The 26,070-nt window shown below is 43.4% G+C and overlaps 1 protein-coding gene across 1 annotated transcript in view; it reads right to left on the bottom strand.

The window, feature by feature from the left end:
- Positions 1 to 26,070, bottom strand: part of ARHGAP42 (Rho GTPase activating protein 42) — a 289,629-nt gene that overhangs the window by 77,966 nt on the left and 185,593 nt on the right. Inside the window, exons 5-6 of the mRNA XM_066586582.1 lie at positions 20,068 to 20,169; positions 7,858 to 7,968 (exon numbers count right to left, since the gene is read on the bottom strand). Of these exons, the coding sequence (XP_066442679.1) occupies positions 7,858 to 7,968; positions 20,068 to 20,169 (213 nt within the window). The remainder of the gene's footprint in view (positions 1 to 7,857; positions 7,969 to 20,067; positions 20,170 to 26,070) is intronic.

Raw genomic sequence — 26,070 nt, forward strand, 5'->3', positions numbered from 1 at the left:
GTATTGCGGATGGTCCGGATAGCTCGCCATCGAACATGCGCTGTACAGATTTTTTTCCCTGCATCGTCACCAGTTGATAACGTGAAGTCTGCGACCTTTCCGCAATCTCCATTGCGCAAGGGCTGCGGGCCGGACATCTTCCAAAGATAAAACATGCTCAGATTTTTTTTTTAACAAGTGAAAATCGCAGTTGCTGTCCGCTTGTGTGAGTGGACATGTGAATGTTCTATTAATGCCGCGGATGGTCCGCACGGGTGACAACTGGCTGCAGCAGGAGCCTCCCCCCTCTGTCCTGTCTGCAGTAGGACACAAAGATCGTTAAGCTCAACTCCAAAGCCAATCCCAAACTGAAAATGAAACAGGTAAGCGAGGGATTAATCCCTATGTTTTCAGGGACATGCAGATTGACAGACAGTGAGGGCAAGATTATCTCCCGTTCACTTTTATCATTTATTTCTAGTTTTAGTGTTCTTTCTAAAGAGAAGGAATGAGTTGTTCATCAGGCCTCTTAGGCTGGGTTCACCAGTCGGAGGCTCTGTCGCAGTTCTAGCACAAAATATCAGAAGATGCAGCTGCTGGGCAGCTGAGTGGAAACAAACAGACCCCATTATAGTCAATGCGGTCTGTTTAGCGCTGTTCAGTTCCATCATAAGACGGACCTGTTCGCCGAGGGGATAACTCTTTCCTGCTCCCCAAACAGAGCAGAAAATCGGTGTCCCTGCCAGTGTAAACCACCCTTACTTTGACTTTATGTATATGGTACCGTGTGTAACTTCCAAGAGGTGGTGCCATCTTGAACTAATGTCTAGAAGGTGGGACCATCTTAACTAACTTACAATAGGTGATATTAGTTTGGATTAACTTCCATTAGGTACTGTAGGGTGAAATTGAACTAGTACCATCTTGGACTGAGTTCTAACTTTAATCATTAAAGACCTATGATTTGCTAAAGATTTGCCATCAGCAGGAGATGAGTGGAGGTGTCACCCCGTGGATCCATCAGGACCTTTTCTTTACAGTATGGATAAAGCGATGAACACATCCATGTAACTGTGTCTTTGCTGTAGCACTGTGGCCACTTCTCTGCAGTACTATTAACAGTGTCATGATTGTGTGTGTGACTCCAATATTGAAGTTTAATGCAATTTCAATGAATAGAGCTAAGAAGTAGCCAAGCTGCAATATCAGCCACAGCCACCCACACGAGTAAGGTCCCTGTTTTGAGTACCACAGAGAAGGGGTCAGAGTGCTCTAGGAAATGCCATTATGCCTTTATTATGGAGATTGTGGGGTTCACAAAGCCAAGCTCCCACCAATTATATATTGATGAACGATATAAATGAATTCAAGAACTGGAGATATTTAACCCTTTCTAATCCACAGTCTGACATCTTCCTACGTTCTGATTGAAGCAGCTCCAATGTCAGAAGACATCCGACAGGGTATTCTTACCGTCTATTGCCAGCCACTCTGCTGTCGGAGCCTCTCTGGCGCACACACACTGGCTTTAGCCAGCAGATGGTACCGTTGTATAACAGCAAAAAGAGAAAGATTTTTAGGAAACCCTGAATCCAAAATTGGATTGGAAAGGATTAAAAGAACCCTGAAAACTTGTAGAAAATGTTGAAAACCTATTAAGAAACTAATTTGTTAGAATTCCTTCTCTATCACTGGTTGCTGGTAATTCAAGGCCATGTCAGTGAGGGTTGATCCATAGCGATGTTACATGCTAGAGGAATCATTGTCAAGAAGCAGGGATGGCATTCTCCCATGGATATTAGTAATTATATTTCCACCACAGTCTATCTCCCATTCAGTCTTGGACAACTCCTTTAGAAATTAATAGATTGAAGAAGATAAGGGTAAAAACTAGCCTAAACAGAAAGCCTCCGAGGCTTCTATGGGCCTCCTTCCTCATGGTCAAAACCAACCTAAGCTAACACAAACAGAAAGCCCCTGCTATGGGACTTCCTTCTTCATGGGTGGGGCCAACCTAAATAAACCATAGAGAAAGCCTCTGGAGCTGCAGTGGGGTTTCCTTCCTCATGGGCAGGATTAACCTAAGCCAACCCAAACAGAAACCTTATTGGGCTGCTATGGGGCCTCTTCCTCAAGGGCAGGGCCAACCTGAGTAGGGCTGCATCTCTCCATAGACAAAATGATGTTATTAAAATAAGTTAAAGGGAACCAGATAGAAAGTCATGCAATTATTTCTTTCTTATAAAGGATAGGAAAGGGTCAAGTAGGAAATAAGCTCTTGTCCTTGGATGGGGAAGAAGTGGCATGCTTCAGCATGAGATGGCCCTGTTTGGACGTTTTTTTTTCCTTCTAAAAATACACCCTTGCCTAACCAATATAATGATGTTCAATATTGTCCTTAAACATAATTAAAACAAAATCCAAATTACAGTAACTGTAAAGAACATAACCAAAAATACAGCATGAAAGCTCAACAGAAAATTTTTCCAAATCCGCTGCCTAAGAATGCAGAACTGACAAGTGTTAAAATCGCTTCCTCAAGATGCTATTTTCTTCTTTACGTTAATCCAAAGTGCCTGAGGTGATACTAAGTGTTCTATCAAAGACATGTCAGCCGTGCTTTGAAACCTGATTAGTAATATTTTGTATATCTGACACAGGAGCCTTTCAGTGCTGCATTGTCAAATAACCCATGGACAATATGGCTCCAGAGAGCAAATACAGAAGCCACAGATAATATATATAGAAAAATAGCTGAACCTTTCATGACTACGAATAGTGCAGAACTGATAAAAATGAAAGACTTCCGATGGTTGATGGAACACAGTGCTGGGTTCTACTGCTATTAGTGGTAGTTGATCAAAATTTAATAGAGTAGTTACTTATCCCTCGGTCATTATCCTTCTAGGGTGAATTCTTTAGAGAGGCCATCCCAGGAATTACACTGAATACATGTCCACTTTGATGTATATTGTATTATGGAAGAACTTGGGTCCAGGACAGATGTTACTTTTGGACAGTGCAACCCTGTGCATGGTTTACATTGAATATATTGACTTATAAATGCCGAAGAATTAGGTTTTGTCACTAAGACTTTCCGAAGTGAGAAACTGCAGGAAACAATCCTTCATGGGAAATCATTGCAGGTAAGATTTATCCATAACCCAAAACAGGGTTCTGACACAGAGCTCTGTCTTCTGGGCATCACTGACAAGCAAATAAATGCAATGCCTGGGGTGGTGGTGAATATTTGTCTGTCATCCAAAGAATAGGGTAGCCCATTTGTTTCTTCTGACAAGTGGTATTTCTTTGCCTTCACCTCGCTTTCCACAGGTGGTACCATCCTGGACTAACTTCCAGCAGGTCATACCATTTGGGACTAACGTCCAGCAGGTCGTACCATTTGGGACTAACTTCTAGCAGGTGGTACCACCTTCCACTAACTTCTAACAAGTAGTGTCATTTTTCAGGAAGTAACATCTTCTTGGAATAATTTCCACTAGGTGGTACCATCTTGGACTAATGTCAAGTAGGTGGTAGATTCTGGACTACATTCAACTAATAGGTAGTATCTTGGACTTACTTTCCGCAGGTGGTATCATCTTGGACTCACCTTCAGCAGGGTAATATTATCTGGAACTAACTTCTACTGGTGATATAACCTTTGGAATATCTTCTAGCCAGTGGTACCATGTTGGACTAAATATCAACCGGTGGCATGTTTTTGGACTAAATCCTAGCAGGTGATGCAATCTTGGACTAACTTTTGGTAAGTGATATCATCTTGGGCTAATTTCCATCAGGCGGTATCACCTTGGACTAACTTTAGACAGGCTGGTATCATCTTAGACTGACGTCTAGTAAGTAGTACAACCTTAGAATAAATTCTAGCCAGTATTATCTTGGACTAAATACCAACAAGTAGCACTACATGCTCTAGGACTAATTCTTAGCAGGAGATGCAAATTTGGATTATCATTCCGCAGGTGAAACCATCTTGGACTAAATTCCAGCAAATTATATAAGATTGACTAACTTCCAGCAGGTGAAACCATCTTGGACTAATCTATAGTAGGTCATACAAACTTGTAATAACCTCTAGCTGGTGGTACCATCTTGGACTAAATATCAACAGGTGGTACATTCTATTACTAACTTCTAGCAGGAAATACAACCTTAGACTAATTTTCAGCAGATGAAACCATCTTGGCTTAACTTCAAGCAAGTGGTATTGCGTTGGACTAACTTTCACCAGGTGGTATCATCTTGAACTACTGTAACTTCCAGCAAGTGTTATCATTTTGGACTAGCTTCTTGCAATTAATTCGAGTAGCTTGTACCCTTTTGGATGAACTTCCAGCAGGTTGTACCATGCTGACTAACTTCTATTAGATAACTTCTCCACTCTCACTATCCCCAGATTAGTATCACATGCTCAAGAATTTTATATAGTCTTGTAGAGTTGACCCTAATCCAGTGGTGCTTCAAGACCAGGATCTGTCATCTGATCTAGATCAGTATTTCTCAACTCCAGTCCTCAGGGACTCCCAACAGGTCATGTTTTCAGGATTTCCTATAGTAAGAACACCTGAGAGAATGTCTGAGGCACCAACAATAATTACATCACCAATGCAAAACTGGAAACATGACCTGTTGGGGGTCCCTGAGGACTGGAGTTGAGAAACACCAATCTAGATGATGGCAACTATGTTCTGGAATTCCAAATCATAGTATCCCAGTATTCCCTTATCCCATCTGCCAGTGTTCTGGGACTCTATGCGATATTTTACCTTGACTGACTATTCCACTGATATGTTATATGGAGATGACAATGCAAGTAGTTGTTAGGTCTCTAATTACAAAGTTTCATCTTCATTGTATTTTCTTAATCTATATGAACACGAACAAAAAAAATCCCATAAAATAGTGATGCTCAGCCAGTGTGAATATAGCTGAGCCGTCCATGTTTTTCATTTGCTGAGTCTACTTTCTGCATGCAATGCCCTTTAATCCCCTCCAAATACCAACAAAGAAACCCCTACCGCTCTGATTACTGTGGATTAAAAGGCAGTGTACGGAGGCGCAGCAGAAAAATCAATATTTCATGCATGGCGATGTTGTGCAGAACTTGCCAAGTGTGGGCTCCAGCACAATGCTTCATTGACAGATGTAAGAAATATAGACCTGAGAAGTGAGGAATGCCTCGTTTGTCCTTCACCACGTAGAACAATTTCACTTCTCCAGCACAAGTTCATTCTGATTACCTTTTCAGTTCTTTGAAAAGCTGACTCCCATCCTTCGCCTGCTCCATGGAGATACAGAAAAAGCTCTAAAATGTGTTTTCTGCTTCCCAAAGTTCACAGATTTTACATCTAGATTTATAGCTTTCTTAAAGGGACACTAAACCTGTTTTGCATTAACCTCCCTTCTGACAAATGACCATGTGAGGGCTTAATTCTTGAGGGTTGTATTTTTTAATGGTACCTTAGCATTTAATGTACTGGGGTAATATAATGAAAACCTTTTAAAAATGTCTAAGTGTGGTAAAATGAAAAATAAAGCAAAAAAAAAAAAGTGCAATTGCATTTTTCTTGGGAGAAGAGGGGGGTATTTCTGTCACGGTGTAGTAAAACTGGCATTCATTTTATTCAGTGGGTCAGCATATTACAATGATACCAAATTTAAATAACTTTTATGTTTTACTACTGCATTCTGCTGCCATATTCTGAAAACTCATGTTTGTTTTAAACTTATTTTGTAATATTTACTTTTTTTATTAAACTTATTTTTACGTTCACTTTTAGTCCCGCTATTGGACTTGAACTCGCAATTGTTTCAATATACTGCAGTAATTTAGTATTGCAGTACACTATACTTCTGAAATTACCCTATTAAGAGGATTAAAGGGGTTTTCCGGAAGTAAACTATTGATCTATCCTAATGTTCGGGTGATCGCTGTAGCCTCTTCTCAGAGATGTGACATCATGTCCAATGGTCGCATAACCTGAGAGCAGTTCAGTCCCATTCAAGTGAGATAGGATGAAATCCATGGCAGGCGTGGGAACCTTTACTAGGTCCTAGGCTGCCATGGTATGCAATCGCAGGGTGCCGGAGCAGCTTCCCCTCTGACTAGCTGTTTAGATTCAGCGGGCAGTATTGGCTGCAGCATCTAAGTAGTTAAACAGCCATGTTAGATACAATCATGGCTATTGTAGCAAGTGTAAGCTGCATGAAACAGCTGATAGCTGCTGGATATACAGCAAGTTCAGCTTCTGAGCAACTGTGTAAATGTGACATGCATGTACTGGACATCACATGTCAGCACAGGTTTAGAAGGTTTCTAAAAATTCATCAGAATCTCATAAATGCCTCGTTAAGGCAAGTCAAAATAGGAAACCTTTCTGGTAGAAATTATTATAAATAATGCATACTAATCTCATCTGCTTACTTTGGAGAAATGTAACTTTAGGGCATGTTTAATTAATACTGTTCTTTGAATTGGAGGACTCTTAGCATACCCAACATAAGCGATGGGTGACACAGACTTTAGTTGACTATAGTACGGAGAAAACAAGCTCGGACACTGCAGCTATCTCAATCTAAACAGCTTCCTTAGTCAGACCTCATCTGGAATACTGTGTCCAGTTCTGGGCACCGCACTTTAAAAAAGACTTCGACAAACTGGAGCAAGTTCACAGAAGAGTTACAAAGATGGTGAGCGGTCTGCAAATCATGTCCTATGAGGAACGGTTAAAGGATCTGGGAATGTTTAGCTTGCAAAAAAGAAGGCTGAGAGGAGACTTAATAGCTGTCTACAAATATCTGAAGGACTGTCACAGTGCAGAGGGATCAGCCCTATTCTCATCTGTACAAGTAAAGACGAGAAGCAATGGGATGAAACTGAAAGGGAGGAGACACAGATTAGATATTAGACAGTGAGGGGGATCAATGAGTGGAACAGGTTACCACAGGAGGTGGTGAGTTCTCCTTCAATGGAAGTGTTCAAACAAAGGCTGGACAAATATCTGTCTGGGATGATTTAGTGCATCCTGCACTGAGCAGGGGGTTGGACCTGATGACCCTGGAGGTTCCTTCCAACTCTACTAATATATAATTCTAAGCTGATTTTGATTGTGGCACCTAGTAGCAAACACTGTCCCTCTCTACAAGTTATTTTTGGCCAGAGGATTCTTCCGATTCAGTACTTAATGTGTCTGATTATAGCAGCAATCTGAGCAGTGCGGTGTGTGTTTTTTAAGTTTTGTTGTAGTTTTATGGTATTATTCTTTTCCTCATAGATAATGTGAACAAGAATAGGACTTGCCCTCTTCACAATTGCCACAATATGAAGAAACATGGTAGCATTGACCAGATTGAGGGGCTATACCATCCTTTTCTTTAAAAAGTAATGTGGATGAACAAACTACAAGCTAATGAGAGGTGATGGTGGTTTTGGCACCAAAATTGGCCGGAGACAGCTAATTTACCTACACCCTTAACATTCTTTTCTACTCATATAAACCATATACACAAACCAATTTGTGTAATCATCAATATATGAAGGAATATCCAGTACACAAGGAAAATCTTGTTCACATCAAGAACGAAGAGATTCTTCTCCATTATATGCATGACTCATTCTATTCGATGAGGAGAAAAGTCATTAAATTAGATGTTGGCTTTCAAGACGGTTACAAATTAGAAAATGTGGAAAGTGTTTAAAGTCTTCTTTATGACCCTTTTCTGCGGTTCATTCCTTAATAAAATGCATAAATAATGCAAAACAACAATGTGCAATAAAACGCAACCACTTAACAGGAAAATAAAGAGGTTGGGAGAATAAACAAGAAAGAGATATCTCAGGACAATTATACCAACCGGCTCAACAAATTCAAATTTCTTCTTCTCCTGGACCTCCTGCACTTTGAAGATGTATTCCAGAGACGCATCGTAGAAGTTCTGGTGTTCTCGATCAATTAAGGTGTCTGCCTACGATAAAGTAAAGACAAGCGATTTACAGGACGTGTTCAATTCTGCACCTCACTTGCTGATGAACATGATCAACAATAACGTGGTGAGGTCAACAGTTGATGGGTTTTATTTGGAGGAGATAGGAATAAAGTGTGAGGAGCATACTGCTGAGCTAGTAGAGGTGGAAACGACTAAAACGTCTAATCAATCTGATTCACTCGGATTCAGCTACTTCGGAACAAGAACATGATAGTTCAGTAACTGCTGACAATAGAAACTGAACAGAATAGTTAAAGTTTCATAAAGAAATGTTTCTACTGAAGATAAAAGTATTGTAGAGGACAACCGTCACTGTCAAGTCTCCACCAGCACAGTTTTGCTACCGCGGGTTCTATCCTGACTAGCTAGGGTTAATATCTCCTGTGCTTACTAGTTCAGGTTAATTAGTCCTGCAGCTGTTAGTTGAGGTAGTGGTGGGTGATTGACATTTCCTTCAGCCAATCAGCTTCTCCCCTTCCCCTATATAATCCAGCTCTTCCTGGCTGGGAGCTGCTGGTTATATTTCAGTGTTCCTGATCAAGTAAGCTTGCTCGGTTCTCCTGTCTGTCTGGCTCCTGTGTTCTGGTTTGTCCCCTGTGTTTTTGTTTGTCTTGTACTCTGTGTTCTTATCTTTTTTATAATGGCAGTGTTTGTTTGTCCCTGGTTTTCTGGACTCTGGATTCTCTCTGGCCTTGGACCTGTCCTCATGGAAGTAGGTTGTCCCTTTTGAGTTTGGTGCTCCGCTGTGAGGTGGGCTCTGTCGGAGGAGTTCAGAGTGCCCCGCTCTGATCGCTACCTCTTGTTTCTGTCTGCTCCTGCTTCTAGCCACCTGTGTAGCAAGTTAACATGTCAGTCCTGACTGCTCCAGTACCAGGTCATCTCAGGGCTTTGTTAGCAGTCCAGGAGAAACGTAACAGATATGATGTATATGTGATCACTATGCCAACATATTCCGTAGTGCTGTACAGAGATTGTCATCATTCACCTCAGTCCCTGTCCCCAATGAAGCTCACAATCTAATTCCCCAGGAAGCCAATTAACTTATCAGTATGTTTTTGGAGTGTGGGAGGAAACCAGAGGAAACCCACCAAATATGGGAACAACATGTAGACTCTACGTAGATGTTGCTCTTGGTCGGATTTGAGCCCAGGACCTCAGTCATGCAAGGAAACAGTGCTTCTATGGCAGGAAACGGGTTCAGTGGTTACATTAAGCCACTGTCATGCCATAGGTCTGAGGATATGTAAAGGGAATGTTTAGTTATAAACGAGGAAAGCCCATCAATAGTAGATTAGCAGAGTCCTGTAGCCCAAGACGCCATCAATTAGTTGTTCTTCCAATCAGCGGGTGTCTAACGGTGCTGATTTCTACAAGAAGCAAACAGCAACATTCTTATTGCAGTGGCCAAGCTTGGTATTGCAGGTCAAGTTCCCATTCATTTCAGTGGGATCTTTAACTACAATATCAAGCATTAAAAATAGAGCCTTCAGCTTCCTTAAGAAGCCAGCGCAGTAGACGTGTGCACCAGCCCAGTCAACAGCTGATTGGTGGGGGTCAATAGCAATGTACCCCTGCCAATCTACTATTGATGACCTACCCTGAGGATAGGCCATCAATAGTCTACAACTGAACAACCCCTTTAAAATCACTGCAACCAACCTGCAAGCTGTGGCCAATTCTTCACACTGGGTCCCATCTCGCAAGCCTCATCCTCTGACACATTTCAATAATAAAACCTGTTAAACTATTTTTCTCACTTAAGACTTTAATGACCAGACTGATGTGCCTGCCAGGAATTGGAATTGGACATATGAGCCTTGTGTGACTTCAATGATTTCTGACATTTGTTCCATTTGAGTTGCAGGACTTAAAGGGGATGTCAAAGGTTTTTTTTTTTTTCCAAAATTTGTCAGAGAGCAGAAAACTGTACAAAAGAAAAAAAAAAGTATTACTCGGCTTGTAATGTCCCACTGCTCCAGTCCTGGTAGCTCCCGCATCGGCCATGTGCCATCCATTATTCATGTGGCCTCAGTGGTCATGTGTGCATGAATGGCCTGTGACTACTGAGGCCAGTGATTGCCTGCAGTCATAGGAAAGATGAACGTGAACTGCTTTCTGGCATATATTGCAAAGTCTCTGACAACCCAGACATGTATGTAGATGTATATCGATTTTGTCGAGTCTGTACAATTAACTAATGTGTATGTATTTGGACTGTCTTATATTCACATGAGGCTGCAACGCCATTCATAGCAGAAGCTGCAACTTAACACAACCCTCTACACCACTCCAGTTTGAATTGGGTAACACTCATTGTATAACTCATTATGTTCCTACTAATTAAAGGAATCAGTGTGAGAATAGTGTTAAGACGGGTTGATTGTGATCTGAGCTATTGCTTATAACACCCTTATACAAGCAGAGCATGCTGAGAGTTGTTATCTGACACAGTACAACCACAGGACGGTATATAGAGTGGTTATCTCATATATACGGTATACTGATAAGTTTCATGTAGATCAAGGGTGTCAAACCCATTTTCATCGTGGGCCACATCAGTCTTATGGTTGCCTCCAAAGGGCCGAATGTCATTGTAAGACTGTATAGTAATAGTGACCCCCATAGTGGCACGTGTAGAAATAGTCAGCTCAGTAGTAATAGAGTCCCCCCCATAGTGGCCCCAGTAGTAAATAACCCCCATAGTGACCCATGTAATAATAGTGACCCCCTGTAGTGCGTAATCCTCATAGTGGTCCCAGCAGTGATATTGACACTTGTAGTAATCCCAGTAGTGACAGTGACCCCTCATAGTGGACCCAGCAATAATAGTGTACTCTATATTGGCCTCAGTAGTAATAATGACCCTAGTAGTAAGTGACCTCCATAGTGGCTCCAGTAGTAACAGTGACCCCCACAGTGGCTATAGTAGTAATAGTGTCCCATACATTGGCCCCAATAGTAATAGTGTCCCATACATTGGCCCCAATAGTAATAGTGGCCCCAGTAGTAATAGTGACCCCCATAGTGGCCCCAGTAGTAATAGTGACCCCCACAGTGGCCCAAGTAGTAATAATGATTCCCATAGTAGTGCCAGTAGTAATAGCACCCCCTATTGACCTCTGGCTAGGCATTATCCCTAGAAAAATTCCACTCACCCAGCCTACAGCTTCGGTCAGGCCCTGCTGACCTAACCCCTCAGCATAGGCACTGCATACCGGACAGGAGAAGAGGTCAGCGCTCACAAACTCTGCACTGCCGCCAGATCGGAGCTGCAAACTGGGTAAGTAGAATGCCTGTCAGGTTTGATGCACGACTGGTGGGTCACATGAAATGAGGTGGCGGGCCGGATCTTGCCCATGGGCCTTGTGTTTGACATGATTGATGTAGATGATGTGGTCTTCTGGCCACCGAATAGAACTAAACTTATGAGTTTACCTCTGTAAGGAATTCGGGTTAGCTTGCTATCAAAAGCGTGTAGTCTGTTTGCATTACAACTTTTCTGGACGGACTTCACTGGTATCAACATTTGCAGATGAAAGGAATCACATGAGTAGGATTTGTTGTTGCTTGTATAAACAGTAAAGCATATGTGCAATATTTACTATGTCCAGATAACAGGACTCAATAAGCAGTCTTCTAGAAGATATCTGCGGGAGCAGGCATGCAAAACACTCAGTTATATCGACAGCATAGGGAATCAGTATTTGGCACTCATGCATTGCAACCCGGAGTCTATGAGATTCAATTAGACTATGGCTTTATCTGCATAAAGTTGCTATTTGTAATAGGTTTCCTTTGGATACCCTGGACCCTCACCCAGCCACCAGTAGAAGTGTGAATGGCTATACCCACGAAGTAGTGTATTACACCTCCTTTGGCCTTCAGAACCAAATCAATTTGTCGCGGCGTAGATTTCACTAGGTGTTGAAGTTGTTTTGCAGGAATATTGCCCCATGTAGACAGGAGATCTTCTTGTAGTTATTGCAAATTACATGGAGGTGCTAAGAGGTTCCGATCAGCTGGCAGGAAGGGGTCATCAATTCATGCTGCTTGTGCCAAATTCTGACCTCCCATCAGCAACAGAAATCTGGATTTATCTCAGCAAGCAATGTTTTTCCAATGCTCAGTGATACAATTTTTGACCTCTTTTGACCACTGGAGTCTTGTCTTTCTGTTTCTCCTATACAGCAACAGTACTGGAACTAGTCGTCTTGTGTATTCAGACACATTAGTTGGAGCACCAGTATTGTATTCAACTGCAATTTGCTATTCATCTAAACGATTCCTGACATCCTCCTCTGATGCCTTTTGTCACTGAGTGGTTTACGTCCATAGGATCCCCTTTGGCTGGCTGGTTTCCTTGGTCACACCATTCTTTAATACTCTGCATATGCTGCATGAGAAAATCCCATGAGGTTGGCAGTGAAATCCTGTCCCCGACTAGTCTAGCACTAATGACCAGGCCTCGTTCAGATCGCTGGATTTTCCCATCTAATGTGGATTCACACAAACTGATTCACAGAAAACTTAATTTCATGCTGCAATCCGGGGTCACGGATCTAATTTCCCTACAGGGAAGCTCAAGTCGTTCAATGTTAGGGTCTCTAAGTGACCATCCAATGTATAGCAGTAGCATGTGCAGTGTCCTTGGAGTGGGCGCACAGCCGAGGAGACAGCGGGGTAGAGAAAAGCCTTGTCATGGGGCTCTACCATCTCCTCCCTGGGGGTAGCTCGGGACCCGACCAGCGTGCCCCTGGGGAGATCACAGGAGTTGTAACTGGGGGTTACCTGAAGTCCGTTTGCCACTTGTGACGCCACCGTTCCGTCCTCTGCGGTGGATCTTCCTGGTGAAATAAAGTAGTCCACACACGGCAACTTTCTGAATAAGAACTGGGAACGGTCAGCTCTGTCCGTTTACTGTATGCTGTGGGCGTCCAGGTCTGCCATTTTGCTAATTCTGTCTGAACTCACATCTCGAAGCAACTTTCTGAATAAGAACTGGGAACGGTCGGCTCTGTCCATTTACCATAAACTTCTCAAAGTAATTCCAAACAAACAGTGTTAGTATGAGTACAAGTACAACAAACCAGGGTGGTGCAACAGAGAGGATTCTCGGGGTAATCCAGATAATCCACAGTCCCAGTTATCTATGTGATCCCGCTCCAGGCGACTCTCTTTCTCTACCGGTCAACACTCACTCACGTTTTCCTCTCCTCACTGTAAAGCAGCTGGTCCTGTTCCCAATGCTCAGTAGTAGCACCGAGGTCTCTTAAGTAGAATGGGCCCAGGCCGAGCGTTAGGATGTCCCTTAGCTTTCTCCATTCCCTCCACACACAGACCGATGTCCAGTGTCTGTGTGGCTTGCTCACTTGACTTCCTCACTGTCACATCTTCACTCTTAAAGTTAGAGTCTCCATATTCCTTTATCAAGGGTTTCAGAGACGACAGCAAAGCGTTCTTTGCCTCCTAGGTGTCCCAATGGACCAAAATCCAGGGCGGATAGAACGATTCCGCGAATCCATTACTAGTCCGGAATTTGTGCAAAGTCCTAGTCCTTTTTCCAGATGGAGGAACGTAACGTTGGTTGCAGTGTCTCTTCCAGGCAGGATATTCATGTAGGAAGAAGAAGAGGCTTCATAAATGGCAGGGTCAGGATACTGCGTTCTCTTATCCTCTCTTCTGGTGGTGGTGATGCAGGTTAAATACTGGGCAGCAGCTCTAGTAGCTCTGGCTCATACCCCCACAATAGAATTGTGGCCAAGGTGATAGGTATCCAACTGGAACACACTAGAGGGTTTTAGCGGCCATCTCACCTGCAGGGTTGCTCTCACTGGTCTGCGGTGTGGCTGTTGACTTCCTTCTCACCAGCATCAGTGATTCTTCCCCCGGGCGGTCTTCAGCGTTCCGCTGTTGCTCCGCGGTGGGGGTGACATCCCCCTTACCCCCCCCCCCCCCTCCACACACACACTTTTCCACACCCACGGTGGGAACTGAGCAGTTGGAAAGTTTTGCAGGTTCGGTAACTGTAGAGGAAGAAGAAGACTTGGCGTCATCTTGAGTGCCGATACTGTCCTCTATAGTTTTTGGCGGAAAGTGAAAAAACTAGGCAATACTACCTTGCCCAACAGTAGTACACGATCCCTCTTTAGATGGCAGCCCATCCAGAATACATATGAATGGTGTTTAAATAAAGAGTCTTTTCTTTTATCCTGCATCCTAACAGGTGACTCAGTCCTTGCCTCTCTGGTTTGTCTTCAGGCTCAGAGGAACCACAACCTTGTTCTTCTTATTCCTGTAGGCTCAGAGGAACCGCAACTTTGTTCTTCTTATTCCTGTAGGCTCAGAGGAATCGCAACCTTGTCATTTTTATTTTCTTTAGGCTCAGAAGATTGGAGGGATCTTGTCCTGGACTTAACTTTTTAATTTCTCAGGTAAAGGGCATATATTGTCTTCCGTGGTTGGTAAATGGCAAAGGCACTTCTTTTCCATTTCTAGATAAGACACGGAGGAATGATCCTGTTCATGATGCCAAAGCTCCGCCCTACAGTGTCTGAGGACCAGGCCCAAAGGAAACAGTGGGATAGAGAAAGGCCTTGTCACGGGGCTCTACCATCTCCTTCCCTGGTGATAGCTCGGGACCTGACCAAGGTGCCGCTGGGGGAGATCACAGGAGTTGTAACCGGGGGTTTCCTTAAGTCCATTTGTCACTCGTGACACCCTGTTCCATCCTCTGTGGTGGATCTTCCTGGTGAAATAAAGTAGTCCACACACAGGGCAACTTTCTGAATAAAAACCGGGAACGGTCGGCTCTGTCCATTTACTGTAAACTTCTCAAAATAATTCCAAACAAACAGTCTTAGTACAAGTGCAATAAACCAGAGTGGTGCAGCAGGGAGGATTCTCGGGGTAATCTGGATAATCCACAGTCCCAGTTATCTGTGTGATCCCGCTCCAGGCGACCCTCTCTCTCCGGGTCCAGACTCATTCATGTTGTCCTCTCCTTGCTGTAAAATACTGTGTCCAGTTCTGGGCACCCCACTTTAAAAAAGACATAGACAAACTGGAGCAAGTTCAGAGAAGAGTTACCAGATGGTGAGTGGTCTGCAAATCGTGTTCTATGAGGAACGGTTAAAGGACCTGGGAAGGTTTAGCTTGCAAAAAGAAGGCTGAGAGAAGACTTAATAGCTGTCTACAAATATCTGAAGGGCTGTCACAGTGCAGATAAATAAGCCCTATTCTCATTTGTACAAGGAAAGACTAGAAGCAATGGGATGAAACTGAAAGGGAGGAGACACAGATTAGATATTAGACAGTGAGGGTGATCAATGAGTGGAACAGGTTACCACGGGAGGTGGTGAGCTCTTCTTCAATGGATGTCTTCAAACAAAGGCTGGACAGACATCTGTCTGTGATGATTTAGTGATCCTGCACTGAGCAGGGGATTGGACCCGATGACCCTGGAGGTCCCTTCCAACTCTACCAGTCTATGAGTCTAAAGCAGCTTGTCCTACACCCAGTACTCAGTAGTAGCACCGAGGTCTCTTGAGTACAATGGGCCCAGTCCGAGTGTACGGAAGCCACTCGGCTTCCTTCATTCCCTCTACGCACAGACTGATGTCACCATGGCTCGCTCACTTGACTCCCCTCACTGTCAAATCTCACTCTTCTCTCCTGAATGACAGGCTCCACGCTACTTTTTTGGATCTCTCCTCATTGAATCCTTGCAAACACATATATCTCAGGCACAATCACATGACCACAGACAATACACATAAAACGTTACATTTTCCAGACAGGACTAGACATATTAGACATTAACCCATTCAGTCCTCCAAACGTGTGATACACATAACTCTGCTGCATGCTGCTGACAAGACATTGACATGAGACAGACATATAACATTATGGAGGGGCCCCATTAACTCTGGGCCTCTGCACATGCCAATCACATGATAAGGAGATACCATGGCTATGAGACCCGGCAGGAGAGGGGCCATATTCCAAATCGGGTCTGCTTTAGACACAGCATTGAAATGAGAAGGGTGAAAATTCTGTCACCTCCAGTTAGAATTCGGAGGGTCTATCTGATGCAGTATACACTTTGCCTTGATGGGATTGCACATAAATTCTGCACGTGAAATATCTACCTATGGCTCTAAAGCTATACATTGAAATTACCGTAATCAGCGCAGTATTCTGCACTGAAAAACAAATTGCTTTTCCTAGTTGGAGGTACGTATTAAGGTACTTTATCGTCTTACATTGGATTAAGGTGAACATTATATCCATTACTGCAATATAATTAGTCTACGTACGCATGTGGCTTGGACTAGCGTCTGAGAGAAGTAAGCATAAATCATTGTATATTTGGCATACATGTCACAGAACAAGTAACTGCTGCACTTTGCTGGGCAGGTGGCCATATTCGGAAATTACATGTACGTTTAGAGAACGGGAGCCAAACTACTTAGTGGCTTATTCATGTCTGTTATTTAAGCGAAATCCCACAGCTTGTACCTACTCCGCGCTCGTTCCCGAGGACGCGGAAAATAAAGCTTTGTTATGACAATCGTCAGATCGGTCACCAAACAAGTAAAAAGGACTATTAAAGCCACGCTACCGCTACACCCGCTTCACTAATACTTATGCCTAATGTTTGCTGTCTGGGATTATGTTTTATGACCATAGACTATACAGAATGGTGTGATGGATGATACTAAAGTGACCCTTAAAAACATTTTCTATAAACACATTAAAAAGTAAATCACCTTCCAAGTAGAATTCAGTAGGGGGCGCAACATTAGAACAACACAGCTCTACCTGATAATATAATGTTGGCACGTAAAATCCTCAAGAAAGCAAATAAGGTAAGAAATCCGCCAGTCTGAAGGGAATGTGCCTTTATTCTATGCTGACTAATAATGTAACATATCTAGTTTTAGAATATACTAGTAGATGGCCCGTCCCAGGACGGTGACTGTAATAGAAAACGCACCTACTTCTGGCTCCTTTACACGGGCGTATTTGAGTGGGGCTTGAAAAAGGTTGATGCACCGAAACGCGTTGCCTCTGTCTGTGAACAATAAAGAAGTTTTCTTCCCTCGAACACTGGTCGGAATACTGTGGCATTGCCACCATTACTACATGAAGTGTTGACACTAGGAGGAAGCTTCTGTGGGACCATATCCCCCCTCCTTTAATGTTAGGGTCAGTTATTCCCCAAGTGATAATCCTTTGGGAAAACCTGAGATATTGTCTTTAAACTGTCCTATGAGTGCGGGATTTGTTGTAATCCCTGCAACTCTCCTCTGACTAAGCAGATGCCTCAAGCATAGGAACCAGCTGACCACCACCTATCCATAGGATCACAGGTGAGGGTCCCAGTTGCCCCATAGGGCCCAGGTGTCCACACCAGGTGAGCCCAGAAATTTCCATCTCTGAGGCACTCTCCCACATTCTACTAAAAGAAAATGTATTAACTTTATGCCAGAGTTCTTGTCCTAGGACAGCGTCTGCAATCTACTATATATATGGATATATATACATATAGATTGCAGACGTTGCACAAGGTAATGAATCAGAAGCAGGTGAACCAAACATGCAGGGTGGTGAAGTGGGAGTCACTCTCTGCTACACTGTTCAGTGCAGGGTACAATTGAGTGAGTTTGGATGACTCGGCTTCCTCCAATTTTTGCAATACTTTGGGAGCAAATTTTGGCATGTGCGATTCTTGTTCCACAGGTTTGAAGACAACATGGTGGAGTCTACGGGAGATTTCACGAAGTAGAGCAGTGATGAAGTTCCTGTTTCTGAAAAGGGGTTGTCAGTCAAAGACATTCACGGTGTCATGTGGCTAACTTAGACGACAATTTAAAACTGGCCATGTCAACACCAATGAAGACCATTCCGAGAGCCTTCAGAAACCATAGGCGTCATCCATGACATGATTCTGGAAGAACGGCAAATTTCTGCTGAGACGATAGCCAGGACTGTGAACACTCCCAGAGAAAGAGTTGGGTCTATAGAATTCATGATCATTTGGATATGAGGAAGGTGTCTACCAAGTGGGTCCCGAAATGTTTGACAGCAGATCAAAAGCATTCCTGAGTGAAAGCCACCTGGGGAACTCCGCAGCATTTTTGACAGGATACTGATCATTTCTTGTTTCAACTGGTAATGATAAATAAGACGTGGGTTCTTATTGTAGGATCCTCAGTCAAAAGAGCAGTCAAAAGAATGGAGACACAGTGGTTCCCCAAGTCCAAAAAGTTCAGAGTGCAGAAGTTGTCATTCGAGGTGGTGGTGTCTGTCTGCTGGGATAGAGATCGGATACTACTTGTGGACTACCTTCCAAAGGGGTTTACTACCATGTGTGTATTGCACAACACTTCTGGATACATTGAACAGGCACTGAAGTCAAAAGGGAACATAAAGTTGACCAAATGTGTGATGTGTTTCACAACAATGCCTGGTCCCAGACAACAGCCATCACGCAGAGCAAACTGGATGACCTGGGCTTCAAGATGGTGAGTCATCTCCCTTATTCACTTCCTTTAGGCTATTATCTGTTTTCTAATTTGAAGAAACAATTCAAGGGAACCAAATTTGCCTGCATTTCTGATGCAATTGCAGCAGGTGGGGCCTGGTTTGTTGCCCAACCAAAGGATTAAAGACTGAATGTCACAATGCTGAGATGCTGCCCAAGTGAGTCTAGGACGGAGCTCTATAGGATCTCCACAATACCTAAAGAGTTAAGTGGTCAGGATCAGGGGCGTAACTATAGTGGGTGCAGGGGATGCGGTATGAGCTTTAGGGGGCCCATAAGGCCTCTCTTCTCCATATAGGGAGCCCAATACTATTAATAAAACATTATAATTAGGGGCCCTGCTACACATTTTGCATTGGGGCCCAGGAGCTTTAAGTTACACCTCTGGTCAGGATCAGAGGTCTCTCCACTCCTGGCTATTAAAGCAGGAGCCCAGCTATCAATAAACAGCTCTTGCCAACATAGCACTCTAGTGCCAGCCACAGACTAGGTGGTTTTTACTGTTACGAAAAGAGATGAGCGAGCATACTCGCTAAGGCAATCAACTCGAGTGAGTAGTGCCTTATTCGAGTATCTCCCCGCTCGTCTCTAAAGATTCGGCTGCCGGCGGGGGGCCCGGAAGCGGCGAGGGAGAGCGGGAAGGAGATATCTCTTACCCCCCCACTCCCCCCTGCTCACTCCCGCAACTCACCTGTCACCCGCGCCGGTAGCCGAATCTTTAGAGACGAGCGGGCAGATACTAGAATAAGGCACTACTCGCTCGAGTAGTTTGCCTTAGCGTGTATGCTCACTCATCTCTAGTTACAAACCTAAGACCCCTCAGTGACAATGGTAAAAACAAATATGACTAATTACTAAGGTGTTAAAAGGATAGTCTTATGAGACACTTCTCTCCTCATGTTGCAGCAGTTTCCATAATCAGGAGAAAAACAGCCTGGTGATCAGGGTAAATGGAATATTACAAAGCAGCCATTCATAAGAATGGTCATTCATGTAATACAAGTACACGTTGAGGCAGCCAGAACAGGAGCTGCTTGTACAGACACTCCTAACTGACTCATAGAAGATGGCACTGAGCCCCCTCCATGATGGAGAGGGGTTGTCTTTAAGCGACAACACCTTTAATTACCCTTGCTGTTATCCTAAACTTTTTTTTTTTTTGTAGTTGCCCTTTTTCAAAAAGTTTTTCAAAAATAGCTAAAAAATGAGTTTGTCTAATGGAATCATGACATATCTTATACTCACATGCGTAATTAAACTTGTCTATAACATAATGTATTTTTCATCCTTTCTACGCCCAGCTGCCATCGTGTTTTTAAGCCTTTCATCGACCATGTAATTATCGCTTGACGGCAAGGGCCATCTAAGCAAGAAATATTACCACGCATCTCTTGTACTCCCATCAGGCCAGATAGCATTTTTTCCAGTTCTCAAATGCACAATGATTTTGTGAGCATAGAAACATGATTAAACCTAGGAAAAGAGTATTTGAAGTCTTTGCCAAGACAAGGAGAAAATGAAGAACAATGTACCTCTTGTAAATGCGCCTCTTTCTTCTTCGATGACAAATTCAAGTGTTTCTCCAATATTGAATAATATTTCTCACTCTCTTTGTCAAACTTCTTCTTTCCTTCCTAGGAACATGAAAGTCGAAGCATTAACATTCAGCATGTAATAGTAATCACAGTCTAACAAGCTTAGCGTGCTTTCCTCAAGGACCACTAATGCCAACATACGAGCTGGTGAAATACGAGACGGCATCACGTTATGTTCTTTGTTGAAGTTGCATAGACTTCGGCACTTCCATAGATTCTTTAGGCCCTTACCAGTCTGAGATCTCCAGGATGTGCTAGGCTTTGTGGTTACGAAAGTGAAGACTTACTGGACAACTACACTATCCTACCAAATGTAATTGGACACCTGATCAAGAATGAACAGTAGCATTTATTGACTTATGCTAAGACTTAGTGGTTCCTCCTTTGACCTTAATGACATTGGATACTCTCTGTGACATACTTTCTACAAATAATTCCACTTACTGATACACTTCAGCTGGTATTTCCCTCCATTGATCCAGCAAACATTGAGTTTTCTCAATGAGCATGAATCGGCCACCCCACATTGGTGCAAGGAGCGTCGTCATAGTTAAGCAATGGAAGAATGTTCTATGGAGTGACAAATTAGGTTGCTTCATCTTCAAATCAGAGAGACGTACCTGGGGAACGCCTTTTGCTTGAGTGTGTGGTGTCTACAGTTAAGTAAGGCAGAGATTCCGTAATGGTCTGGGGGTGTGTTACGTGGCATGGCCTTGGTCCGTTGCTTGTAGTGGCAAGAACCATGAACATGGAGGTGGACCCTGGCATTCTAGACAATAATGTGCTGCCAACAGTGTGGAAATACCCTGGGAATGGTCAGCAATACTTCCCACAAGACAACGTGACTTGTCATAGATCTATCACCATTTCAGGTTGGTTTGATGATTCGGGTGTTCAACGATTGGACTGGCTGCACAGAGTTCCGACCTGAACCCTACTCAAAATCTTTGGGTTGAACTGGAATATTGGGTTAGTAAATATGAACCGCGTCCATTTTCTTTGAGAGAACTCACCAGATGTTTGCAGGATGAATCGAGGGAAATACAAGCTGAAGTGTAGCAGATGTTAGTAGCAAGTATGCCATGCAGAATATCCAATATCATAAAGGCAAAGGAGACCGGGCTAAGTATTAACATATGGAAATGTCTACCTTTGATTCTTGTTTGGCGTCCAATTACTTTTGGTAGGATGGTATAGATAACTAGAGGCTTAGTGTTTTCCACCTTCAAGAGATCTAGAAGGACAGTTGAGGAAGGTGTAGGTTTAGTCCTAATTGGCCATCAACCTAGAGGCTGTGGTAACCTGGGCAACTGGATGCTGCAAGGCTGTTTTCAGATATACTTAGACACTGGGTAAAATGTATAAGACCCCCTGTCTGTTATTGAATTACAACGCTCAAAATGTTAAAGTCAGCAAAAAGACCACAAGGCATGCTAGGATTTATGCTTTTAGCCACAGCTAAACTTAAAGCCGTTGTCCAGTTGTAAACTATTGATTCAAATTAGGATAGGTCATCAATAGTAAATTGGCAGGGTCCATCATCAAGGACTTCTACTGATCAGATGTTCTGTGAGCTGGTGTGCTCATGCACTGAGCTGATTTGTGCAGGAAAGAGACAGCTCTGTTCCCACTGCAGTGGCCAGGTTTGGTATTACAGGCAAAGTTCCTATTGAAGTGCAGGGCTGCAATAGCAAGTCTGACGACTGCAGTGGTAATGGAGCTGTCTGCTTACTGCAGAAAACATCTTCTCAGGCATGTGAGGTTACGTTTATCGGTCACAATGGCCTGAGTGCATCTGTGGACTCATCATTTTATATCAGGCACAGCACCATATATTGCACAGTGGTGGTGCCTGGTACTACGGTTCAGTCATAATTTACTTCAATGGGACTGAGCTGCAGAAAGATGATCTGACTGATGAATGTCATGTCATAAGCTGAAGAAGAGGCTGCAGTGCCCGCCCAAGAGCCAATGCTTGTTCAAACAGTTAATTAAGCAGGGTGATGGGAGTTGAACCCCCACCGATCTAATATTGGTGAAGTTATCCACATTAAAAAGGGTTGTACCACACAAGTTATACCCTATGCACAAGATAGGGGATAACTTGCTGATGAGTGGGGTTTAACCGCTGATGTCCTCACCGATGTTGAGAACATGGGTCCTCATCCCCTGTTCTCCTCACTGCAGGCTCCTCAATTTAGGCTTACTGCAACAGGACATATACTTATGCTCTGTAGATAGAGCAAGATCAGAAGAGATCCCATGCTATCCGGCAGCGGGAGTGCAACGGGACAGCAACCCCTGCTGTTAACACCTATGTAGATCACGGCATGTAAAGGGTTCACAGAGGGAGCACGCCGTGTAATCTCGGACGGCCGATGGGCTGCCAAGAGGTCATCAGCTACAGGCGTCCTGCTCTGCCATTGCCCATGATCGCTATTACTAGTGATAAGGCATTGCAGGACAAAAGTATCATAGGCCTCATAGGTGTTATCGGACAAGTCCCCTACAGGGATATAAAAAGTGTAAAAAAAAAAAAAAGATAAAAATAGTGTAAAAAAAAGAAACATGAGGGGGGGGGAGGAATAAATAAAAGGGGGAAAAAATGAGGCATCAAATCGTTGTGAAGAGAGCGTAACAAATAGAAACTGTTAAGATGAGAAACTAGATGTATGTAAAACTGCTAACTGTTAACTTATGTTTCTACTATGTACAAAAATTGCCAATAAAAAAGTTATAAAAAAAAAAAAGAAACATATTTTAAAAAATGTAAAAAAAACCCCTTTTTTGTGCTTTTTGCCCAATTAGTACAAAAAAAAGTTAATTAAAATCCCACATATTTGATATCATCGTATCAACTTGTACAACAAATTGAACTCCCTCTTTATCCTGCACGGCAAAAAGCGTAAAAAAAAAAACTTAAAAACTGAAGCAAAATGCTTGTTTTGTTTTTCATTCTGCCTCCAAAAAAAAAAAAAGCAATGAAAGTAATCAAAAAAGACTTATGTACACCGAAATAGTACATAGAAAAACTACAGCTCTTCATGCAAAAAATAAGCCCTCACAGAGCTCCGTCCATGGAAAAATTAAAAAAATTATAGGACTTTGAATGCAGCAATTTCGAAAAAAAATTATTTCCAAAAAAAAGGGGTTTTATTGGGAAAAGCGGAAAAATCTAAAAATACCAAAAAATAATTTTGGTATCACTGTTACTGTACCGACCCGCAGAAATAATGTATTTATGCTGCATGATTAATACTGTAAAAAAAAACAAAACCCCAAAAAAACAATAGCAGAATTGACATGCTTTCTCTCCCTGCTATCATAAAAAAAAAGGATACAATTTTACAATAGAGTCTATGCACCCAAAAATGGTGCCAATAAAAACTACAGTTCGCCACGCAAACAACAAGCCCTTATACGGCCGCATCGACGGAAAAATAAAAAAGTTATGGCTTTTGAAAAATGGAGATGAAAATCCCCCCAAATCATTGCATCCTTATGCCCAAAGTAGGTCATGTCCTTAAGGGGTTAATGTTGCCATCCATAGGTGGACGTCCTGTAGTGCTGCATCCTGGACTCACTTAAGCATCGTGGCATCTAGTCTTTAATCTCCTTCCCAAGAAGCAGACAGACAAGAATTCTGGAATGTGCGGCATGATTACATATTTCCCTCATAAGAAGTAATTGGTTTCATACTCCTTATTCCATCATCTCAGCCCAATGTCTTTTCCAGCCACCAAATGACTGCGCTGCATGATGTAATGGGGCATTATTTAAAGGGATAATGACATCATTCCATCACAGAGTATTCTTGCAGAGGTTGTAATGATGTATTCCTCCTGCCAGAAGGGTCATTTTACAGTATTTGTTTGCTGAATCACTATAGAATAATGCTGAGCACGTCGGATATACGACAGTTGCTTTATATGCTGTACATAGTGGAACAGCATTGATATAAAATACTCCGATCTAATAGCTGAAGGGCTAAGGAGTATTGACTGGGAAAGAGTTAAAGGGGTATTTCAATCATTTAACCACTTGCAGTACTGGTGACCTATCCTCAGAAGTAGTGAATAGGGGTGGGGTTGGGCGCTCGAGACCCCCAACAATCAGCTGCTCACAATCTCTGCAGTGGGGCTGGACATCTGCATTAGGGTCAGATTTCAGGTTACTCCCAGGATTTTGGTATGGGGTGGCATAATGTATGGTAGTTTCCTAACTGCAGTCCTGAAGGCGCCCCAACAGGTCGTGTTTTCAGGATTTCCTCAGTGTTGCACAGGTGATGTAATTATTGTCGGTGCCTCAGAGACATTACCACAGGTGTTCTTACTATAGGATATCCAGAAAACATGACCTGTTGGGGTCCCTGAGGACTGGAGTTGGGAAACCCCTACTCTAGTCTTCATTCCTAGTTCACTAACAGCTCAGCGTTATATTGATTTGGTCGTGGAAGCAGTGGGACCGCCATTTCTCCAAAGTGTCCCGGGAGCTGTTCTTCAACACGACAGCTCCAGACTAGAGATGAGCAAGCACCAAAATGTTCGGGTGTTCGTTACTCGAGCCGAGCTTTTTCTAATGGGGACCCGAGCATTTTTCAATGGAGCCGCGGCTGCTGCCGGCGGGTCCACTTAAAACAATGGTCTGCCGGCATCCCTGCATTGTTTTTCAGGAAGGGCTTTACATATAAGTCCTTCCCTGAAAAACAAGGATTATTGTGTTAAAAAAAAAAATTACCTATCCGCTACTGTTGTGTCCCCCGCGGGGATGAAGAACACATCTGCTGCATGCAGCAGATGTTTCCTTCATCCCCGCTAGTAAAAAGATTTCCCTGCTGCTATATCTGCCACATCTGTGACAGATGCAGCAGAGGAATTCTTCAAATCATTCATTCGGCGAGAGCTTCCTGTGATTGGCTGAGCGCCTCAGCCAATCACAATCAGCTCTTTTAGCAGGCGGGCATTTTAAATATCCGCCTGCTGATAGAACAGCACTACAGAGCCGGGGACAGCGCAGAGAAGATGCGGCTGTGGCCCGGCAGCTGAAGGGAAGTGAGTATCTATTTTTTTGCTTTTTACATTACTTTTACTGGATTTTCAGGGAAGGGCTTATATTTAAAGCCCTTCCTTGAAATCCAATGACAGGGTTCCGGCAGCAGAATCCTCTACCGCAGCTGTCATGTGTGACAGCTGCGGTAGGGAATTGAAAAATTCCTCTGCTGCATCTGTCACAGATGTGGCAGATGTAGCAGCAGGGAATTATTTTTACTAGCGGGGATGATGTGTTCTTCATCCCCGTGGGGACACGGCAGCAGCGGATAAGTAAGGTTTTTAAGAAAAAAAATTTTACACTAAAATCCTTGTTTTTCAGGGAAAGGCTTATACGTAAAACCCTTCCATGAAAAACAATGCAGGGGTTCCGGTAGACCATTGGTTTCAATGGAGCCGCCGGCAGCAGCCGCGGGTCCATTGAAGACAATAGAGAGGGTGACATTTTCTCGAGCACCCGAGCACTGCAGTGGTGCTCGCTCGAGTAACGAGTACTTTCGAGTATGCTAATGCTCGAACGAGCATGCTCGCTCATCTCTACTGCAGACCAAATGTTGCTCATCCCACTGTGAGCAGCCTGGCCCCTACACATGCTGTCGCAGCCGGCAGTGTCTCCGGACTTGTCTCTCTCTGCTCGTCCCACTGTGAGCAGCCTGGCCCCTTCACATGCTACCGCGGCCTGCAGCGTCTCCGGACTTGTCTCTCTCTGCTCGTCCCACTGTGAGCAGCCTGGCCCCTTCACATGCTACCGCGGCCTGCAGCGTCTCCGGACGTGTCTCTCGCTGATCACATCTGGGACATCATTGATCAGCAATTGCAAAGGGAGCTTCCAGCAGCGCATCTTGGATTCAGCAGAACATTCCATTCACACAACCATTAATAACCTCACTCA

Source organism: Eleutherodactylus coqui, chromosome 1 (assembly GCF_035609145.1).
Source record: "Eleutherodactylus coqui strain aEleCoq1 chromosome 1, aEleCoq1.hap1, whole genome shotgun sequence".
Lineage (NCBI taxonomy): Eukaryota > Metazoa > Chordata > Amphibia > Anura > Eleutherodactylidae > Eleutherodactylus > Eleutherodactylus coqui.